This window comes from Emys orbicularis, chromosome 2, assembly GCF_028017835.1.
Source record: "Emys orbicularis isolate rEmyOrb1 chromosome 2, rEmyOrb1.hap1, whole genome shotgun sequence".
In the NCBI taxonomy this organism is placed as follows: domain Eukaryota; kingdom Metazoa; phylum Chordata; order Testudines; family Emydidae; genus Emys; species Emys orbicularis.
In genome coordinates, this window is record NC_088684.1 from 10,238,375 (window position 1) to 10,258,424 (window position 20,050).

The 20,050-nt window shown below is 40.1% G+C and overlaps 1 protein-coding gene across 6 annotated transcripts in view; it reads left to right on the forward strand.

Moving 5' to 3' along the window:
• The window catches only part of PTK2 (protein tyrosine kinase 2), a 297,965-nt gene that overhangs the window by 254,256 nt on the left and 23,659 nt on the right, over window positions 1-20,050 (forward strand). For all 6 annotated transcript variants that reach the window (XM_065398777.1, XM_065398776.1, XM_065398773.1 and 3 more), the window contains 4 exons: window positions 648-759; window positions 4,076-4,162; window positions 5,280-5,417; window positions 7,525-7,656. In XM_065398777.1, coding sequence (XP_065254849.1) covers window positions 648-759; window positions 4,076-4,162; window positions 5,280-5,417; window positions 7,525-7,656 — 469 coding nt within the window. The remainder of the gene's footprint in view (window positions 1-647; window positions 760-4,075; window positions 4,163-5,279; window positions 5,418-7,524; window positions 7,657-20,050) is intronic.

A 20,050-nucleotide genomic window follows, 5' to 3' on the forward strand; every position in this document is an offset into this window, starting at 1 on the left:
GTAGCTTTTGGCCTGAATAGTAAGAGTCTGAGTAAATATCATCACATTTCTGTTTGGCTGAATTAGTCTGTTAAATGTGTTCCTAGTTACGCTGAAATGTAATAAGAAGTCATAGTATTTAAGATTTTCTTTTTTTAATTTGTCAATAGAACTGAAAGATTTTCATGCTTCCATAAAGATTATATCTGCAGTTTATTTTATACCTTTGCAGAGATGCAATAGAATATTTCCATATGAAAAATAAATGTTTGCAAGTATGTGCTTGATTAATTGCCTCTTGGGATTTCTCAATATAATTATGCTTTGTGCCACTAGATCAAAAGAAATGTTTACATGTGAAAAACTCTTCTACAGCATCACCCATAATTTTCTAAAAATGTCTTTCATTACCATGTGTCTTTGCATATCAAGATTGTTGTGTTTCAGCTGCTAATTTTGCAAAGGTATTTTCCCCTAGTATTAGTTTTATGAAACCTAACCAGCCCTCTCCCTATTTAAAAGCAGCCTTATTTGCCTTGTAAATTCCTGACAGTCTGCGGGCTGAGATCCATTAATCTGGGGGGTTGAAAGAAATTTGGAGATAGCATCTATTAGACACTGAACCAGAATATTACTTATCTTCAGTGTAACATTTATTTTCTCCTTAGTACAATATTGGAGGAAGAGAAGCTGCAGCAAGAAGAACGAATGAGAATGGAATCAAGGCGACAAGTCACAGTGTCCTGGGATTCAGGAGGATCAGATGAAGCCCCTCCCAAGGTAGCTAACTTTTTGTTAACACATACTTTACATTCAACAATATTATTATTTTATTCCATTAACCTGTTAAATATTGTTCAGTGATGAGAGAAGCCAGAAGGCTCCCTCCTCTTGCCCTGTTTGGTGATCTGCTGCTAATGATAACACTTAACTAATTTTACACTATTTCAGATGGATTTCACTTTAAGGACCCAGCCTTCCATAGGCTGAGTTAGTAGAGCTGATTTGTATTGCAATTTTGTGGTGTTGGGTCAGACTGTTAGCCAATACTGTACTAACTTTTCTCTTGTTTCTCTCTTTTCTCATGGTCATTTAACTTGAAAAAGACTAGAATAGTTTGCCATTAAATTGTTTTGCCTAGGGCTAAACATTTTCTCCCTTTCTTTCTGTCTGTGTTATTTCTCATAAATTAATAGCTAGTGAGATCCCTGACAATCATAAAGTTTATACCATAATAGTGAGTGGATAGAAATGAGTTCAATCGATTTTTACTTTATTCTGAAGAGACTGTTACAATTCCTCTCTGAAGATTTCCCTTTTATAATTTAAAGGATCCTTAAGTTTGTTTTTTTTTTTTGTATGTTCATTGGTATGTCTGTCTGCTATCCATCTGGACACCACTGCCGTGCAGTCTTGAAGTCTAATCCTGCAAGGTGCTGAGTAGCCCCAAAGTCCACTATCGTCAGTGTCTCCTCATAGGAGCCATTGGGCACAAATATTTTGACTAGCTTCTCCTTGAGTTCAGTCACCATCCCAGTGCCAAATATTGGCTGTGTCTTAACCAGCTAATTGACCATGAAAACCCCCAAGCCACCAGCTGCTGTTTCTGCCACACACATCCATAAACATTCCTGGCAAAAGGTGGGGTCTTTTTCTTTTTTTTTTTTTTACCATCTTTAGCTTGTTGGCTGAGACAGTTGTGAGCCCCGCTTCTGCACTTTAATAGGGACAACAGGACAAGAAACATAGCCCATGGAAAAATGGTTTGAACTTTTTGTTCTAAAATGAATTTTAAAAACCCCATTGACCTATTTAATCAACTAAGATTGAGGGCAGGTCTACTCTTAAATCACTGCATCGGTGCTGCTCCAGCTCTTAAGTGAAGATGTTCGTATGAGAGCTCTCCCATCTGCATAGTTAATCCACATTCCCAAGAGGTGATAGTTATGTTGACAGTAGAAGCCCTCCCGTTGACATACCACTATCTAAACAGGGGGTTACGGTCAGGATAACTATGTCACTCAGGGATGTGGATTTTTTACACCTCTGAGTGACGTAGTTATACTGACATAGGTCTGTAATGTAGACCTGGCCTAACGGGCATGATTTAGTGCTTATATAGTCAGTAATATATACATTGGCGAAAGCAAATAAATTGCATGACCCATAATAACAATGGTAGTTAATAATTTAAAACCTTGTTTGATGAAGGGATTAAATTTTGCCTTCTAAGGCTTAATCTGAGTGCACTAAATGTTTTTTTAATGTAATGAATGAAGAATTACAACTGTTAGAAAAGCACATCGTTAACACCTTTGAGAACAGTGATTTTATGAGCTTTGGGACCTGATCAAGACTGCTGATTTTGAAATCTGATACCCACGTTATTGTGCATCATTTTCTATTTGAGGGGTTTAGATCATTTTTGTTCCTGTTCAAGTTACTCTCTTTATATATGTGGCTCTATAGATGTGAAATTTAGCTGCAGAGTTAAGGCATCACTTTACACTGTTTCTCCATCAAATATTCAGGATGTGTACTGATGATTTGAAAACCAGTTAGATGAATTTTGTCAACATGGGATTTAATGCTTCTTTTAAGACTTGACTCTTAGAATCCATATTATTTCCTCAGGTGGCATTTGGTTTCTTTTTCTTCTCATTGTAACAGAGTTTCAGCATCATTATACACATACAGTGAAGGGTTTTAGACTTCTAATTCAAAACTGTATGTATACCAGTAGACTCACAACAAAGTTTATCACAACAGTTAGTACTATCAAATGACATACCCCCATCTTGTCCCTATGTACAGTTAGAAACCTTGCAATCAGACAGTATTTTGCAAAATACTGTTTTTCTCTGCACTTGATTCCTTCCCCACTGCACCTAGCGACACCGCCTCCTTAATCTCTAAAGACGTGTAAATCTTTTGAAAGCTGATGTTGATCACATGTCCCTGGGAAGAAGTCAGAAAACTTGCCACCAATGATGAAGTAGTGGCGCTGCTCTGCCTAGATGATAAAAGTATGTCGCGCTAGCAATATCTCCACCATTTAGTGGCCACAGATAGATATGGTATTCAGTTTCCAGCAAAATCATACGCTCTTAGATGCCAATGCAGAATAGCAAGCTTCTTTTCACATTACAGTGTATAATATTACCCTCTGAATTCTTTCACTTTTTCTTGATTGACCAGACGATGTACAGTTACAGGAAGTGTTGCAACTAATCCTAAAGAGGAAAGGGATCAGTTATCTGATAGCCAGCCAAGGAGTTTTGTGGCCACTTGCTAGCTGCCACCTATAGTTAATGCTGCTGTCAATTCTAATGGGAGACATTTCTAGCTGCTTCACTAGACTGGGCATGGGTTATAAAACAAGGCATAAATAATCCAAGTGTCTTGGAATTCAAATGTTGGTTAAAATTTGGGGCAGTTAATTACATGAACATGGACATTAACAATTAGAGCTCAGGGAATCTCTCAGGATAATTTCTGTGAATATTCATTCCAAGAAATAATTCAGTTTGCTTTACCTGTGTTTAGACTTTACTGTGCTTTACCTGTACTTTAGACCACTATTCTAGCAAAGGAGTTAACTGTGAGGAGCATTTGCCAAAATACATGGGAAGTGGTGGCAGCTATTAGCAGGAAGCCGATTATGAACTTGGAAACGTGAGCATTCACACCTGAAACCTGATTTTAATTATTATGCTTTAATAGTGTGTCCTCTCAAAACCAACCCATAGTTCAGGTTATTGGATACTCGCAATCAGCTACTCTCAAAGAACCTACAGAACAAGAGTTATTAATAGAAATTGTTCAGCAAATAATTTGGAATATTAAACTATTCCACTAGCCTAAACTGTTTGCAAACAGAAAAAGAGGCAAAATTCATTGAATGAATTATTCACTCAACTCTGTTGTTTCCTACAATCCTTTTTTGCTTACATTTTGAAGCTTGCTTTCATGAAGCATCTTGTATAAGTTTAGCAGTATGAGAAAATTTGCCTTTCCTGAAAATAACTTACTTTGATTGTTGTATTTTATTTATATGATTGTTCTCTTTAAAAAGTGCACTCTTTTATATTTATAGCCCAGCAGACCTGGTTATCCCAGTCCAAGATCCAGTGAAGGGTTTTATCCTAGTCCACAGCATATGGTACCGCCCAATCATTACCAGGTAAAATATTATCTATCTTTGTGCCTGCTGTTTTAAAATAGTTTATCATCCATTTGCATGTAGTGGGTCTCTTTCTCCTCATGTGTACACCAGTTTAGCTCCACTGAGTTCAATAGACATACTTCTGATTTACGCCAGTGTAACACCAGAATTGAGTCTGGTAGGTTGATTCCAAATGGCAAGCAAGTCAACTGTTTGTCTGACTCTCCAGTCAATTAAAACTACAGTAATAAACTTTTTCTCATATTTATCAAGGAAGTTCAGTGTTCATGTAACATGCATGTGACAATTTACACTTGGCTAACAAAGTCACTTGCATGTCAAAATAGGATTAAGTGGTCTGATTACCTTGGCCTTGTTCATGCTGTGTTCCCCAGTGAGTTCTTTGAAGCATTTCATGTTCTGTCGAGTTGATAGCCCCCTCCAAATGTTAACACATAGTATACTTGCCTGTTTAACTTTGGTCTTGTACCATCAAAGTAAATTTAAAACATCTTCTGTCATGGAACTGTTTCAGAATTTTTAGATTTGCTCAAAGCTGCATGAAGCAGCATTTTTTAAAATGAGAACACTTCAGTCTCATTAAAATTGCTTTGATTTTTCTATAGAGAAGGAATTTGTCAGGCCATCCTGCAGCTATGATAATTACATGCTGTCACTCAGGATTTAAGCTTGTAACATACACTAGGGGGTACATTTTTAGCATAGTTCATAGGGAGATATGTGCATGATTCCTATTAACATTAATGAGAGTGTGTAATTCCTTATGTTGAAAATGTACTGATGGATATGTTTTTGTTCATTAAGGGATTTTGATGTCCTCTGCTGTTAGGGTTAAAACATAACTTTTATCACTAGTTGAGGACACCTGTTCTAACACAATAAACATGTGGTTTGTTAAAGCAGTATTTGTGAGTATGTCATATTTCAGCTTGAATTGCTGACCTTTCTTCTGATTCTCTATATTTTCTTTCTTTTTTTTTTTTTTATTGACTTAATCTCCTGCCATGAGGCATTTATTATGCTCTCTGTTTTGGCCACATGAGAGAGAATCATCAAACATGGAAGAGCTTAACTGGGGGCCTTCATATGATCATCAAGCATTTTCTTTTTATAGGTCTCTGGCTATCCTGGTTCTCATGGGATACCAGCCATGGCAGGCAGCATTTATCCTGGCCAGGCATCTCTTTTGGATCAAGCAGATTCCTGGAACCATCGGCCTCAGGAAATATCAATGTGGCCCCCCACCATGGAGGTAATGTGAATTTTCACAACGTTTATTGTACATTGTACACTAATTGCATTCTAAAGCTTTTTTTAAAAATTGCAAATACAACTCTGGTGTTTAATCTAGGGAAACTAAGTCGATTTACCTGGAAGTTTTAAAATGGTTTGATTAAGGAAGGAAGGGGATATTATTCATCAATAAAAACAGTGGAGTGGGACTCGTGACTGGAGTCTGTTCATTGTTCTACCACTGGTTTCTTACATGAGCTTAGGCAAGCTGTGGTGCACCTATGCCTGAGTTCACTAATTGTTAAAATGGGGATATTAGTATTTACCTTCCTTTTTGGGGGTGTTGAGACTAAATTAATGGTTATAAAGTACTTTGAATTCCTCAGACAAAATGCACCGCAAAAGAGCAAAGTTGTTATTACTTATTATTGAAGGAGACAAGTTTATGCTAAATAAAATATATATTAATTCATCATCCATTTAAAAAATATATAGTGCCATGGATACCTAATGCACTTTATGAATCCAAGGTTTCTCCATGATCACAGCATACCTCTCACCATCCCAACGCCACTAAGTACCACGCAGATTGCCAAACTCTTTCCCCAACCCTTCCCTCCCCTTTGTCCTTCTAATTCTTTTTTCATTCCCCTTCCAACATTCCGTCCGTCCTCCCTTCCTTTCTCCCTGCAGTCCCTTCATCTCTCCTTATTTTCTCTATCTCGTCATGGTAGTGGTCCTCATGCAGCTCCCATCTTACTAAGTCTCTTTGCTCCCTGTGATGGTGCTCTTCTCTCTCTACCTGTAATTGCATGAGCAGAACTGAAAAGTGGGATATTTTGCTAAATACAGGACAGCAGAGATGTGTCATGCAAAGAAACCCATATTTGTGCTTTTCTTTGCCCAAGAGAGCGCTCGTTTGACTTGACCATATGTTCTGCCTATACTGTACTGGTTGGTACCTTCACTATATATAGTTGGTGGTGTAGGATTCCTCCATGAGGTTGGAATGGCTAGTTCAGGGGTCGGCAACCTTTCAGAAGTGGAGTGCCGAGTCTTCATTTATTCACTCTAATTTAAGGTTTCGCATGCCAGTAATACATGTTAACATTTTTAGAAGGTCTCTTTCTATAATTCTATAATATATAACTAAACTATTTGTTGTATGTAAAGTAAATAAGGTTTTTAAAATGTTTAAGAAGCTTCATTTAAAATTAAATTAAAGTGCAGAGCCCCCCCAGACCGGTGCCATAGGTTGCCTACCCCTAGACTAGTTAATGATTAAAATGTTTCTTCCTTCTTACACTGGTAGAGTAATACTCTAAATCCCCCAACTAGTCAATAAGAACAATAGAATCTGGCTCTATATGTGCTCAAGTAGGGGTGAAGGAGAAGGCAGTATAAGAACATGATGTGTTTTGTGCATATTCATCACTAATGCATTACAGCTGAGTTTTTCACAGGAATGTATGGGGGTTAGGTGACCAAATCCCATTGAATTTCAATAGGAGTTGGGCACCAAACTTCCTTTGGCACCTATGAAAACCCCACCCTACATTTCTTGTGGTTAGTGTTTTCAGCATCACTTAAGGGGACAGTGTCAGGTGCGTTAGGCCCAAAATTTAGATTCTGTAGAACAAGAAGTTTACAAAACTATTAGAAATAATCCCACAATATTTTTCAAAGGTGTCAGTAAAAATAGGTGGGGAGGAGGGTTTGTTTGTTTGGATAGAAACATTATCCTGCAGTGCTAGCAACCCAAACATTGTGCTAGTGCCCAAGACCCAGACAGTAATACTGACAAATCTGTTTTCATCATCCAAGCTTTGTGAAAAGAGAAGGGAAAAAAAGCACATCAAAATTCTTGAAAAGTAAAATAGATTTCTAAAGTTCATTCCGTTCCAATAATAAGCAGGGCAAACTAAATGTTTACAACTGGAATGTGTCCTTTTTGATGTGCCACTTTAATATTTTAGTAGAGCTGAGAACATAGACTATAGGTTTTGGGTTTTCTAAATCCCTTCTCTTATAATACAAGAGTTTTCACAACTGTGTATAAAAACTATTGAGTCCCATGACATTCTGCCATGGTAGGCAAATGGCAACCCTTGAGCTTTCCCTCTTAGGATTCTGGCACTTTGGACATGCGAGGAATGGGACAGGTCCTACCAACACATCTAATGGAGGAGAGATTGATACGACAGCAACAAGAAATGGAGGAAGATCAGCGCTGGCTTGAAAAAGAGGAGAGATTCCTGGTAATACATTGCAGAGTACCACTAATCTCAGTTGCAGTCAACAATTAAAGCTTATTAAAATTAATAGTTTCTGTGTAACAGGAATATTAATTGAACAGATAAGTTACTGCTGAAACTTAACTGGCATTTATTTGAGCCAGCTTAGTCCTCAATTAATAGCACAATATATGCCTCTCAACTGTCTATTTTAAATACAAAGTTCTGTCTGTTCCACACAAACATGATGTGATTCATTATCATCAGTTATTGACATCTGAAATATTGACTTTTTAAACTGATAACTGAAATGAAAAGTTTTGCTTGGCAAACAAATCCAGTTTTTAAAACTTCTTGAGCAGCTGTTTTTCTTGTGGTCCAATATCTGGATCTTCATCACACATTTGTTTTCCACATTCAGGCCTCTAGAGATTATGAGGGGTGGTGCAAAATGCTACTGGGTGGGCATCCAGATTTGCTACTGAGCAGGTAGAGCAGAGAGAGCTCAATCCCTAGGAGAAGGGGTAATCTCACATTTATCTGGCAACCCTGGCTCTTGAAAGAGTTGTCCAATTTTCTGCTCGAGGAGCAGTGAGAGAAATTGATGGGAGGGCGTAATTAAAAAAAAAAAAAAAACAAGCAGGGAGTTGTGGAGAGCAATATGTTTGATTTCCTAATCTCTGCAGATGAATCATCCCTTTTATTTTCTTGCCAAGGTTACAGTCTTGCTTTTCTGGGGTGAAACCCATGTCTTCAGGGAGGATCAAAATCTAGTTTCCCAAACATCTATATTAGCAGCAAAACACAGACTCAGAGTTCAAGTTCTGTGTTCAGATGCTCACTCTTCAGACCAACAGCTGGGGAAGGTTTAGGCTGGATATTAGGAAAAACGTTTTCACTAGGAGGGTGGTGAAGCACTGGAATGACTTACCTAGGGAGGTGGTGGAATCTCCTTCCTTGGAGGTTTTTAAAGTCAGGCTTGACAAAGCCCTGGCTGATGATTTAGGTGGGGATTGGTCCTGCTTTGAGCAGGGAGTTGGACTAGATGACCTCCTGAGGTCCCTTCCAACCCTGATATTCTATGATTCTACTGGGAATGCTACAGAGACAGCACAGTCAGACCACAGGATGAGGAACAGTGCTCTGCTCTGTTCTGTTCTATATAGGTTCTTATGCCATGCTTACCACTATAATAACTGAGCACCTTTCATTAGTGCATTAAGCATCATGACTAATATCTGTCATGGTTTTTTTTCTTCTCATGATTTTTCATCCTTTCCCCAGGGGGAGAAGTGTGCACAGTGGAATGTTTTGTTTTAGAATTTTTTTATAATGTACACATGTTGCTGAATATTTGTCACAGAAGGCAAAGGCAAAGAAGTGGACGTTGCACTTAGAGTGGAAGGCAGTGAGGTTTATGATGGTCCTTAGTTCCTGTGGGAATCTGTTCTACTGTCCTGAACTGGCCCCCAAGAAAACTGTCCCTTGCACAGATGAGCTTTACCCTCATTGCAGAAAGTTCCATTGTGCCAAAGGGACAAATTTATCAACCACAATTGTCTTCGTGGAGCTTTAGGTGATCTTGTAGGTTCTCTGGGCCCAGGCCACTGAGTGCTTTGAAGAAAACAACTGAGACCTTGAACTTGGCTCAGTATTCTATGAGACACAAGTGTAGGGGAGTGGAATACAGGTTTGATGTGTTCAGTGTTGCTGAGGAGACATGCTACAGCATTCTGTACCAGTTAGTTTCCTAATTGCTGAAGACTTAGAATCATAGAATATTAGGGTTGAAAGAGACCTCAGGAGGTCATCTAGTCCAATCCCCTGCTCAAAGCAGGACCAACACCAACTAAATCATCCCAGCCAAGGCTTTGTCAAGCCAGGCCTTAAAAACCTCTGAGGATGGAGATTCCACCACCTCCCTAGGTAACCCATTCCAGTGCTTCACCACCCTCCTAGTGAAATAGTGTTTCCTAATATCCAACCTAGACCTCCCCCACTGCAACTTGAGACCATTGCTTCTTGTTCTGTCATCTGCCAACACTGAGAACAGCCCAACTCCATCCTCTTTGGAATCCCCCTTCAGGTAATTGAAGGCTGCTATCAAATCCCCCCTCACTCTTCTCTTCTGCAGACTAAATAACCCCAGTTCCCTCAGCCTCTCTTTGTAAGTCATGTGCCCCAGCCCCCTAATCATTTTCATTGCTCTCTGCTGTACTCTCTCCAATTTGTCCACATCCTTTCTGTAGTGGGGGGACCAAAACTGGACGCAGTACTCGAGGTGTGGCCTCACCAGTGCTGAATAGAGGGGAATAATCACTTCCCTCGATCTGCTGGTAATGCTCCTACTAATACAGCCCAATATACCATTGGCCTTCTTGGCAACAAGGGCACCCTGCTGACTCATATCCAGCTTCTCGTCCACTGTAATCCCCAGATCCTTTTCTGTAGAACTGCTGCTTAGCCACTCGGTCCCCAGCCTGTAGCGGTACATAGGATTCTTCCTTCCTAAGTGCAGGACTCTGCACTTGTCCTTGTTGAACCTCATCAGATTTCTTTTGGCCCAATCCTCCAATTTGTCTAGATTACTCTGGACTCTATCCCTACCCTCCATCGTATCTACCTCTCCCCCCAGTTTAGTGTCATCTGCAAACTTGCTAAGGTTGCAATTAATCCCATCATTCAGATCATTAATAAAGAAGTTGAACAAAACCGGCCCTAGGACCGACCCCTGGGGCACTCTACTTGCTGCCAAGTAGACATTGAGCCGTTGATCACTACCTGTTGAGCCCGACAATCTAGCCAGCTTTCTATCCACCTTATAGTCCATTCATCCAATCCATACTTTTTTAACTTGCTGGCAAGAATACTGTGGGAGACCGTATCAAAAGTTTTGCTAAAGTCAAGATCTGTCACATCCACCGCTTTCCCCCTATCCACAGAGCCAGTTATCTCATCATAGAAGGCAATCAGGTTGGTCAGGTATGACTTGCCCTTGGTGAATCCATGTTGACTGTTCCTGATCACCTTCCTCTCCTCCAAGTTCTTCAAAATGGATTCCTTGAGAACCTGCTCCATGATTTTGCTGGGGACTGAAGTGAGGCTGACCAGTCTGTAGTTCCCCAGGTTCTCTTTTTTCCCTTTTTAAAATATGGGCACTATATTTGCCTTTTTCCAATCGTCCGGGACCTCCCCGGATCACCATGAATTTTCAGTGGCTCTGCAATCACATCAGCCAACTCCCTCAACACCCTTGGATGCATTAGATTTGGACCCATGGACTTGTGCACGTCCAGCTTTTCTAAATAGTCCTTAACCTGTTCTTTCACCACTGAGGGCTGCTCACCTACTCCCTATGCTGTGTTGCCCAGAGCTGCCCTTGTCTGTGAAGACCGAGGCAAAAAAAGCATTGAGTACTTAAGCTTTTTCCACATCATCTGTCACTATGTTGCCTCCCCCATTCAGTAAGGGGCCCACACTTTCCCTGACCACCTTCTTGTTGCTAACATACCTGTAGAAACCCTTCTTGTTACCCTTCACATTCCTTGCTAGCTGCAACTCCAGTTGTGCCTTGGCCTTTCTGATTACACCCCTGCATGCTCTAGCAATATTTTTATACTCCTCCCTGGTCATTTGTCCAAATTTCCACTTCTTGTAAGCTTCCTTTTTGAGTTTAAGCTCACCAAAGATTTCACTGTTAAGCCAAGCTGGTCCCCTGCCATATTTGCTATTCTTTCTGCACATCGGGATGGTTTGTTCCTGTGCCCACAATAAGGCTTCTTTAAAATACAGCCAGCTCTCCTGGACTCCTTGCCCCCTCATATTAGCCTTCCAGGGATCCTGCCCATCAGTTCCCTAAGGGAGTCTAAGTCTGCTTTTTCTGAAGTCCAGGGTCAGTGTTTTGCTACTCTCCTTTCTTCTTTTTGTCAGGATCCTGAACTCAACCATCTCATGTGTATATCCTTGCTTTAGTGCAGCTCAGAACTGACAACAGCTTGAATAACTAAGGCCAGGTCATCATTTGCCAAGGTGGTATGGAGTCTCCTAGCCAACTGGATATGGTAGAAAGCATTGCTTACCAATGTTGCTCTGTGAGAGTTTAGCATCAGGGAAGAATGTGAGAGTTTAGCTACAGACTGATTGACCAACTGCAGGTGTAGACCCGCTACCAAAGAAGATTGCACAGTGGCTGCAAACGCTTCAGAATGCTTTCCTCTGCCTACCAGCATCACCTCTGTCTTGCTTGGATTCAGTTTCAACCAGCTGTTCTTTATCCATGAGCTGATCTCATCCAATTACTGGTGATAGCACTATGGTTGTATGTGGTGAAGAATAGGTAGAGCGTGTCATGTTCATATTACAGGCACTTGAACCCATGTCATCTGACCAGTTCAACTAGTGGCTACATGCAGGTGTTGAATAGGGTCAGAGAGACAAGTGAAACTTGTGAGACTCCACGTGAGGCAACATAGACGTGCAGTGTCCCATCACTACTCTTTGGGTGCATCTCTCCAAGAAGGACTTAAATCATTTTAAGTATCAGGGGGTAGCCGTGTTAGTCTGTATCTACAAAAACAACAAGGAGTCTGGTGGCACCTTAAAGACTAACAGATTTATTTGGGCATAAGCTTTCGTGGGTAAAAACCTCACTTCTTCAGATGCATAGAGTGAAAGTTACAGATGCAGGCATTATATACTGACACATGGAGAGCAGGGAGTTACTTCGCAAGTGGAGAACCAGTGTTGACAAGGCCAATTCAATCAGGGTGGATGTAGTCCACTCCCAATAATAGATGAGGAGGTGTCAATTCCAGGAGAGGAAAAGCTGCTTCTGTAATGAGCCAGCCACTCCCAGTCCCTATTCAAGCCCACCCCACCATCAACCTCAGCCTGGACCAGTCCACACAAGAGATCCACTTCCTGGACACTACAGTGCAAATAAGTGATGGTCACATAAACGCCACCCTATACCGGAAACCTACTGACCGCTATACGTACCTACATGCCTCCAGCTTCCATCCAAGACACATCACACGATCCATCGTCTACAGCCAAGCCCTAAGATACAACCGAATTTGCTCCAACCCCTCAGACAGAGACAAACACCTACAAGATCTTTATCAAGCATTCGTAAAACTACAATACCCACCTGGGGAAGTGAGGAAACAGATTGACAGAGCAAGACGGGTACCCAGAAATCACCTACTACAGGACAGGCCCAACAAGGACAATAACAGAACACCACTGGCCATCACATACAGCCCCCAGCTAAAACCTCTCCAGCGCATTATCCACGATCTACAACCTATCCTGGAAAATGATCCCTCACTCTCACAGACCATGGGAGGCAGGCCAGTCTTCGCTTACAGACAACCTCCCAACCTGAAGCAAATACTCACCAGCAACTACACACCACACCACAGAAATACCAACCCAGGAACCAATCCCTGTAGCAAACCTCGTTGCCTACTCTGTCCCCATATCTACTCTGGCGACACCATCAGAGGACCCAACCACATCAGCCACACCATCAAGGGCTCATTCACCTGCACATCTACTAATGTTATATATGCCATCATGTGCCAGCAATGCCCCTCTGCCATGTACATTGGCCAAAGCGGACAGTCCCTCCGCAAAAGAATAAATGGACACAAATCGGACATCAGGAATGGTAACATACAAAAGCCAGTAAGTGAACACTTCAATCTCCCTGGTCATTCTATTACAGATTTAAAAGTCACTATCATTGAACAAAAAAACTTCAGAAACAGACTTCAAAGAGAAACAGCAGAACTAAAATTCATTTGCAAATTTAACACCATTAATCGGGTTTGAATAGGGACTGGGAGTGGCTGGCTCATTACAGAAGCAGCTTTTCCTCTCCTGGAATTGACATCTCCTCATCTATTATTGGGAGTGGACTACATCCATCCTTATTGAATTGGCCCTGTCAACACTGGTTCTCCACTTGCGAAGTAACTCCCTGCTCTCCATGTGTCAGTATATAATGCCTGCATCTGTAACTTTCACTCTATGCATCTGAAGAAGTGAGGTTTTTACCCACGAAAGCTTATGCCCAAATAAATCTGTTCGTCTTTAAGGTGCCACCAGACTCCTTGTTGTTTTTTTAAATCATTTTAGTGTATTACCTTCGACCCTTCCGACCTCTTTCAGGCAAGACAGCTGTCTTATTGTAAACTGGATCAAATATTGCAGAGAAGTCCAGGAGAATAAGAATGGATGCCTGCCTTCTGTCTATTGGCAGCAGGTCATCGGCACCAGTAAATCAATACAGTTCCATGTCCTGGCCTGAATCCAGATTGTGTCAAACCCAGGATATTAGTTTCAGTTAGATACGGTTGAAGATGGTTTTTGGCTAACTTCTCTTATCAGCTTGCTCAGGAAAAGAAGGTTTGACACTTTGAGGTATTTGGCTAGAATTTATGTATCCAGGGTGGGTTTCTTTAGTGTTGGTTGGACTTTTGCGTGTTTGAAGGAGGAAGAGAAGGGTCCTTCCCTGAATGAGGTGTTGACTATTTTGGTCATGAGTGGCACCAGTTGCTCATGACTCTCTTTCAAGCCAGGAAGGGTTTGGATAGGATTCACAAGTCTTGGGTCAAGACTCCTTTAGGGTATCCAGAACTTCTTGATGAGTGAATGTACTGAACTTGAGGAATGCAAGCAAACTATGGGCTGCAGACTGGGCAGATTGAAATTTTTGGGAAGCCTTCCCAAATGTGCATGATCTTTTCAGTGAAGTAGAATGATAGTTCTTTGCAGCTCTAGGTACTCAGGTCAAATACAGGATGTAGATACTCAGAATGGATACTCAGAGTGTACCACTCTCGATAGTTCCATGGGGTGGGATTTGGCAGCGTCAATGAAGGCTGATAGGAAGCTTCTCTTAGCCTGTAATATAGCTTCAGCATCAGCTTGGAGGAATTTGTTAAATTTCATTCTGCCTTTATCAGCCTGCGTTTTCCATCATCAGGTGACACACTCCAGCAAAATTAGAAGTAGTGTTGACAAGCTCTGGGAGCAGCTATATTGTACATTCCTCAGAAGGGTGGATTGGCCTGATGTGAACTCTTTGAGGGATACAAAAAGGGGAAATGGAGAGTCACACGCAAAATTCCAAAATCTCATCTTGGATGATTATTTTTGTTTTTCTTGAGCAAATCATAGGGGAAAGGATGCTCCCCTCACCTTTGGCTCATCTCCTGCCTATTTTTTCTTTGTATGTATTCTGTTCAGAGACTTCAAGGGGTTTTTGGTTTTTTTTGGATGCCACTTACAGATTTAATGGAGATTTATATATTGCTAGGTATTACAAGCTAACATTTTATTAGCATAATATATTCGAATCCATAGTATGTTGTCGAAGGAAACTGTTTAATTAACAACCAGGCAGTTCTTGAAAATGAGATTTCATTCTCCAGGTTTATTCCTGGGGAAATTATGGTGGAAAACAGGTTACTAGCACATGTCTCTAATGGACCATAGTCCTAGATATGAAGAAGGTTAAAGGCTTCCTTTGTATCTACATTTTTTTTATGAACTTCCCTGTTAAATCCAGACTGCCTAACATCCATCAGGAGAAATTGTTTTTAGATGCTCTCACCTTTCATTTGAATTCTGTTTCACTGGCCAAGAAGATTGCTTTCAGTGTGTCTTATATGATGTCTTCAGCTGTCCTCACAATAGGCCCAATCTGCAGACCTTACTAGTGCATATCTCCTGAAGATGTCACAAGAGTTTTGCATGTGTAAAGGTGCAAGATCAGATTCAATGTGAGGTTTGTTCTGAACATTCTTCATGGTCTGGTGAGAAATCACTTGTCTCTTCACCAGTATTCCCATCTGTGGCTCCTCTTTCTTCTCATAGAGAAGAGCAGAGTTCATTATTGTCTCAAATCTATTGCTGAGTCCCACATATGCTCTGGTAAGAATACTTTTCCATCGAGAAAACATTAGGACTATGAGTTTTGGTAGAAAATCTCTACAGAAACATGATTCTCCTCCTGCATGATGCACCTAAAATTAGGAAACTTTCAGAGGATTATTCTGTGTGTAGAGAATAGATGTGTCAGAGCCTGATTTCAGTCTCCACTTAGACTGGTTTTGAACGAATGTAACTCAGTTGACTTTAATGAAGTTATTCCCAATTTGCATGGGTGTGAGGTCAGAATCAGGTCTGTTTACAAAGGCAGTCAGCATACCCCAGGCTCCTAAAACATGCATTGCTTCTACCACAGAGAATCGAGTTTCTCAGGAAAACAGAAATTTACCAATTGCCTATTATGATATATTGAGCATTAAGAAGAGAGACCATACTGGGGATGGCACTAGTGCAGGGGTTGGCAACCTTTCAGAAGTGGTATGCCAAGTCTTCATTTATTCACTCTAATTTAAGGTTTTGCGTGCCAGTAATACATTTTAACGTTTTTAGAAGGTCTCTTTCTCTAAGTCTATAATATATAACTAAACTATTGTTGTATATAAAGTAAATAAGGTTTTTAAAATGTTTAAGAAGCTTCATTTAAAATTAAATTAAAATGCAGAGCCCCCTGGGCCAGTGGCCAGGATCCGGGCAGTGTGAGTGCCACTGAAAATCAGCTCATGTGCCGCCTTCAGCACGCGTGCCATAGGTTGCCTACCCCTGCACTAGTGCAACCACTGCTTACCAGGAAGAACACTGATTTGCTCATAGACTCAGAATTTTCTGTTCTTTCTGCAACAGGAAACTGTAGCTCCAAACACAACAGCACAAAGATAGTTAACACTGAATATATTATGCTATGATTATTGTTAACAGGGACAGTGCAAACAAGGAATGAAATTGGAATGGCACCGAAATGTAAGTTACTGCATGGGCAGAGAAGAAATTATCTGTGAAAGTAGCTTTCATAAAACTGATTTACTATGCAAAGCTGGTTAATACTGACAGACAGAAATTCTGTTTGCATCTGTCAGTATTAACTGGTTGGTATTAACTGAATTCAGTATTCTGAAATCCTGCTTATAAAAAAGAAAATAATAAACAAATCTCTCAAGGGAAGCCATCAGCTAAAACTGCTTCAGTCAGTATAGAAGCAAGGTTAGATAGAATAAAGAACTGTTAAAAACTTCAAGCTCAGAGACAGAAAACTCTACCTGCTGGGAGACAGGAAGTGAATTAGGAGGTCATGTATTTGGCTAGGACACCTCTTTTACTACAGGGCTGACATAAAGGGTTTTTTTCCTGTCCATCTGCTGGTAGGTAGATCATATTACACACTGTCTGGGCTGGCATCTTTATTGTACTATGAGGAATTAAATTAGCAGTAAGATATTTTCTTTCAGATTGTTTTGACAAAAATGACTAAAATGTAAATGTTTGGAGATCAGTGTCTCACAGTGCTGAGGAACTGAAAGATGACGGACAAAATTTACTCTACAGTTCTTTGTATTACAGAAGTGCGTGGAGCACCAATCAAGGAACAGCTTGCTATTGTATTAAGTGTAGTACAGACAAATAAAAAAAAAGTCTCCAAACCTGGCAGCTAACAATCTAGGGATGGGATAACAGTATTAAGCATGTTATGCATAACAAGCAGAAGTCTATCATTTGCTTATTTCATCATTCAGATGTTCTATTGGACAGAGCATGAATCTGCCAGGTAGGAGTTCTGGATTCTAGTCTCTCACTGATTGTGATTTTTACCTAGGGTGACCAGATGTCCCAATATTAGGGGCTTTGTCTTATATAGGCAACTTATTACCACCACTAACACCTCCCCCCCCATCCCAATTTTTCACACTTGCTATCTGGTCACCCTATTTTTACCACATCACTTAACTTTAATTTCCCCATCTCTAATAAAAGGATATTGACCTAACTCTCACAGGGGTTGTGAGGCTTTCTTGTTTGTAAAGCCCTGTGAGATCATCAAATTTAAGTGGTTATAAAAGTGAAGAGTCATTATTTATCAAGGTCTTGTCTAAACATACTTGGGCAGCACCATCAGCCAGGACAGTGGAACAAGCCAGGACATCCGGAATAAAATCAGTAAAGCCAGGAACACCTTCGGGAGCTTAAATACGGTCTGGAAATCATCAAAATACAACACCAAAACCAAACTCAAGATTTATCAGAGCTGCATACTTTCAACACTACTTTATAGTTCAGAATGCTGGGGAATGAGAAAGTATGACATGTCCAAACTGTCTTCATTCCATACAACCTGCCTCAGAAAAATCCTGCATATCTTTTGGTCCAGAGCAATCTCAAACCAAGATCTATTGACACAGTGCAGCCAAGAGGATCTGAGCACCATCATTGCCAGGAAGCGTTGGAGATGGATCGGTCATGTGCTTCGGATGGAAACTGATTCCATAACCAGAGTAGCAATCAGATGAACACCTGAAGGCAAGTGAAAACGAGGCCGCCCGAAAACAACATGGCGAAGAGCTGTGGAAGCCGAGCTGAAAAACCTGGGGCACAGCTGGGGAACCACTGAAAGACTTGCTAGAAACAGACAGGAGTGGAGAAGCTTCATCACTGTCCTAAACACCAGAGGCATAATAGGAACATGATGATGATGTCTAAACATCAAAGTTGCACCAGTGTAAATACAATTTGTTTTTTGATTAATTTAAAACCCCTTTGTGGACCCACTTAAATCAGATTACTGCTGGTTTATATAGCTATAACTTAATTCAGTAACCAAATTAAGACAGTGCCTAAAATAGTCCAAGATATAAATGAAGATCTCGTTCTGAACGGCAGGCTACCTCATATGTGTTGGTTTGCATGCATTTATTTACACACAAAATCTTATTTATTCTTGTTCGTGTGTATTTTTTTCTCAGCAATACAAGCACAAAACAAGGAAATCCAAAGTTAAAGCAACATTCACATCAACACAATACCAATTTCCAAGCATTACCTCACTACTGTCACAATACTTTACCACACCAAACCACCCTCTGTGCTACACGCAATTTCAGCTCTGTAGCACCGACAAAAAGAATGCAGGCCACTGTTCTGCTCTCTGATCTATGTAGGTTGGTACTTGTGCCCTTATGGAGCCCTGTTGAGTCATAGGGAATCCATGTTGGCAGAGGTCTCTCCATATGGATGGGATTGCAGGATTAGAGTCATAGTTTGTGTGTATGTATAACCCAAACTTACATCATTTACTCTCTGAATACAGAATGAATTTTCAAGTAAATCTGTTAATTCATTTGTTATAATAATTTTTAAATCATTCTTTTAAGACTTTTATTGGTGATTCTGGTTTTTTTGTTTTGATCCGACTATCAAATATATTCCTGATTTTTGAAATTTGAATTTTGACATTTCTAGATTATAGACTATATGTGTGTGTGACTGTATAATTTAACCCAAAAGGAGAGCCTTCTGCAACTAAAGAAAGGAGGCAAACAGAAGCCTCCATCATGTAGATATAATTTACCTTAGTAATGCGTAAATATCATGGTGACGGGTGCCCTATACAAAAACCCTGGATGAGGAAATATACTGTATGTGCATACGTGTGTGTTTCAGGTTAAACATCATATTGCCAGTTAAATTCCAAATAATTGCAGACACATTTTCTAGATTCAGAACCTCTGGTTGGCTACATGTGCAATGTTGGTCTTCTGTCAAATGTTTTCTTACAGCATTTAAATGATCTGTTCATGTATTTGTATTTTATTCCCACTTTGGATCCTTCTCTGGTTTTGTGTTGACAGTGCCTAATTGTTCATTAGGCACATATGCACTCTGTTTAGCGGTTTCTCAGCACTTGTGGCATCAGAGAGAGCAGTGCTACATTAAAAACTTTATATTCCCTTCTCTCAATAGCTGTGGATGAAATAACTTGCATAGTTTCCTTATCTTGTTGTTTGTTTTTGTGTATATAAAAGTTCCCACATGCATATGGTTTAATACTTGTCCAACTTTGACTCTGAGAACGGTAACTCAAGAGTAACTGATGTGACTTGCTACTAAAATAGGGTTTTAATTTTTAGCATGAGAAAATCCTACCAAGATATTATAGCTTGGCATGTCTTGAAAATACCAATATGTTTTTATTAATGAGTAACAGTAATGTAAGTACAGTAGGTTATGTTCCAATTCTTCATCATATGCATCCATTCTGAAAACTCCATGTTGATATTTCCAAAAGAATTCAGATATGTGACACCACACTTTATTAGACGTAGACAAGAAATCCCCTTTCTTTTGGAGGCTTTTGATTTACTGTAAGATTTACTGTGAATTTACAACCAGAAGGATATAATTTCTTCCCGCTCTAAAGAAATCTGTAGAAATAGCAAGTACAAAATATTTTGCTTACACTTCCATTTTTGTTTAGTACATTCAGTACTTCTGCCATTGAAAGAAACCTTTGCTCAGCCCCACAGTCTGAAAG